Genomic DNA, 3,202 nt, shown 5'->3' on the forward strand with positions numbered 1-3,202 from the left:
TTGAGAAGTCCTGTAACTGAAAAATTTATAAATAGCTAACAACGAATGATTGTTTTGTTGTGTCTGTTTATGACCACTCTGATTCTATAAAATCATATTTTCCTTTAAAGTTTGGAGATTTCTTCTGTGTAATCTTGTTGACTGTGAAGATTGGGTTTTTCTTCTTCTTTATTTTTGATTTAAGTAATTCTCTTTGTTTTTTTTTCATATTTTGCTAAGGGTGTTGGCATCTTCACAGTGAACAATTTTGATTTGTACTATAACTTTGCTGTACAGATTTTATATGGTCCATTTCTTCCAGCTTCTTTTGACCATTTAATATCCATTAATTTATATGGTCTTTTAAGTTTAAGGTCTCTACATGTAAGTTTGGTGTAACTGTTCAGTTCTTCAAAATCATCTTTGTTTTTCTGTAAATAATTAGTGATAAGTAGTTAGAGACTTATATTGTAAACAATAGCATTAATTGGAACAGAAAGCTATTGTTACTTGTGGTAACTTTGACTCATTGGGGTATCTTTGCCTATGGCTTAAAATTGTTTTTAAAATGCTAATAAGGTGCTGCAGGGTTCACTGTAGCTTACTGAAGAGTTCACTGTAGCTTACTGCATGGTTCACAGTAAGCTACAGTGAATCCTGTTGCATTGTATGAGCGTTTTTAAGCTGTGGGCTAAGTTACCGTGGTGAGCTAAAGTTTCTCCATTTTACGGTATAGTAAAATATAATTGTACCTTGTTCTTGTTGTTATCTTCTTTATTATCATCTGTTGAGGTACTGTTTGTACTGCTATCACTTTCAGAAGTTGATGATTGTGATTTCTTGTTTTTTTTTATGAATCTATATGTAAAACAAACAATGTTATTCATGTTATTTATGTAGATAAAGTAAGTGAAGTAATTTTACCTTCTTTTTTGATTGTTTCTTTGTCATTTTTTCTGATTCATCTGAGTTACTACTTTCATCTGCTGAAGATGATGAAGAAGAAGGGGCTTGAGGTCTCTTTCTCTTCTTGTTAGTTTTCTTCATTTCATCTTTTTCAGACGTTGGTTTGTCCTGAAATATGTTGGGCAGATGTTATAAGACGTTGTCAGTACAACGTTCAGGTGCAACTTGTAGTCAAGAAACTTTCTATAGTAGAATATTTTACCTTTTTTGTAAGTGATTTATGCTTTATTTTTTCATTTTCCGTACTTGTATCATCAGAATCATCTGTATCAGTATCTGATTCTGATACTAATTGTGTTCTTTTTGTCTGAAAATTTAAAAATAATATAAATGAAAAGTTGTAATATAGATTTGTTTGAAAATTTTCTTGTTATATGTACCTCTTTTGATTTTTCTCCTTTACTTGTTATTATTTTTTGAATTCCATTAGACGAATCTTTCTTTACAATTTTTGCATTTTTTGAAGATCTTGATTTTGTATTTGTTGTCACTGATTCATCAGTAGAATCATCTGAATCATCTGAATCAGTTGAATCATCTGATGATGATTTCTGATGTTTCTTTGATGTTTTCTTCTTTTTTTTCCTTTGAGTTTTACTTTTAGTGACAATTATGTCTTCATCAGATCCACTTTCTCCCGTTGTTGATGAAATTGAGATTACGTCTTCCTGTTTAAAACATATATTAATGTAGAGTGAAAGTGAGACATATTATATGAAGAATTTCGTGTCAGTGAATATAGTAAAGCTGAAGTTACACCGAGGGGTTATTCACTAGGAGAAAATGTGTACAGGGACTGCTAATCAGAAGACTGGAGTTACACTGAAGGGACTTGATCAAGACTGAAGCGAGACTGGAGCAAGAGGAGAGTAAGATTGAAGGGAAAAATCATTATTAGGGCAGTAAATATTGAGACGATTATTCGATAGTGTGGGTGATTAGTTAGAAACTGAAAAAGGACTGCAGTGACTGCATCAAAGATTGTTAGAGACTGTAAGTTACTGTAAGGGACTGTAAGGGATACTAAAGGATTGGTTAGGGACTGTAAGGGACTGTTATGTGATGCAGATACTGTAAACATATTTTAGAGACTGTAGAGACTGCAAAGATTGTAAAAATTGTAAAGATTGTAAGGAAACTGCAGGGACTGTAAATCTGATTGGATTACCAAGTGTACACGGACTGCGCCAAGTGAAGGATCCCTCAAGTTACACTATCACTTGCTATAAAAAAATTGATTTGGGAAACGAGAACTAAAGCTAAAGCTGTTTTGAAATCTGTTTAAGTAGTCATTGACAGTACTTAGAACAAATTATGATTTAGCTTGAGCTTCATTGACAATAAATTCATCATGATATTACCTTTATCAGTTTTTTGTTCATTTTTTTCTCATTGATCTTCTTTGATGTAGCTTCAGTATTTGCAGATGTACATAGCATAGAATTCTCCTGTTTTTCTTTACTTTTGTTTAGAATTGATTCAACTACTTTAGAGAACTTTTCATCAGCTGTATCTTTTTCCAATTCTTTTTTGCTCTTCTTTTTCGTTATTGTCTAGAAAGTAATTAGTTTTTAGGTACATAGTTACATTGATATGTAGTTTAAAATTTATCGTCATGTACCGTCATGTGGTGCTACTTTAATACTGAGCAATGATTTTGCTGTTGTTTAAAATGTTAATATGATGTTGTAGAGTTCACAGAAGCTTATTGTAAATTCATTGTAAGCTACAGTGAATCTTGCAACAGCATTGTAGGTTTAAAACGTAATTTTAGGTTTGGACAATGTTAGCGTGCAAAGCGAAAATAAGTTCACATGACGGTAATGTAGATGTAGCTTATTTTATATGTGTACCTGATTTTTTTTTACAAATTTTTTTTCTTGTTAGTGGAGTTTTTGTTTTTTTCATCATCTGTAGTGGGTTCTTGCTTAATATTCTCAACTGGAATGAGATTACCATTTAGTAATGATTCTTCTGCTGAATCTGTATCAGATTCTTGCAATTTCTTTTTTGGTTTTTGTTGATCGGAGTCAGTTGAGTCGGTATCTGGTAGAAATGGCTGGTGGATGCATTGATAAGCATCTGATTGCTAGAAAAATAATAATAGAAAGTACAATTAATAAGGTATGCAATTATAATAACAATTTTTTTTCAGTTTACTTACTTTTGACGTGCTAGGAGTTGCTTCTTGTTCTCCGTTAGCAAGTTTGGCATAGTCCATTGTTAGTCCTCTTGTTTTCATTACTCTGTAACAAAG

General features: G+C 31.9%; 1 protein-coding gene across 3 annotated transcripts in view; it reads right to left on the reverse strand.

Annotated features, from left to right (window-relative positions):
- Positions 1-263: 263 nt before the first annotated feature.
- LOC113212427 (uncharacterized G-patch domain protein DDB_G0278987-like) overlaps positions 264-3,202 on the reverse strand; it is a 3,982-nt gene continuing 1,043 nt past the window's right edge. The window contains exons 1-5 of one of the 3 annotated variants that reach the window (XR_008012193.1): positions 2,307-3,012; positions 1,326-1,613; positions 1,148-1,252; positions 732-1,053; positions 264-410 (exon numbers count right to left, since the gene is read on the reverse strand). Coding sequence is in view for 2 of the 3 variants with exons in the window: in XM_052275464.1 (XP_052131424.1) it covers positions 868-1,053; positions 1,148-1,252; positions 1,326-1,613; positions 2,307-2,384 (657 nt within the window). In the remaining variant the exon portion in view is untranslated. Of the gene's footprint in view, positions 1,054-1,147; positions 1,253-1,325; positions 1,614-2,306; positions 3,013-3,202 lie in introns of those variants that run through there. The other 2 variants (XM_052275464.1, XM_052275465.1) reach the window with 2 other exon arrangements.

The sequence above is a fragment of the Frankliniella occidentalis genome, unplaced genomic scaffold (assembly GCF_000697945.3).
Source record: "Frankliniella occidentalis isolate FOCC.00 unplaced genomic scaffold, Focc_3.1 Scaffold635, whole genome shotgun sequence".
Lineage (NCBI taxonomy): Eukaryota > Metazoa > Arthropoda > Insecta > Thysanoptera > Thripidae > Frankliniella > Frankliniella occidentalis.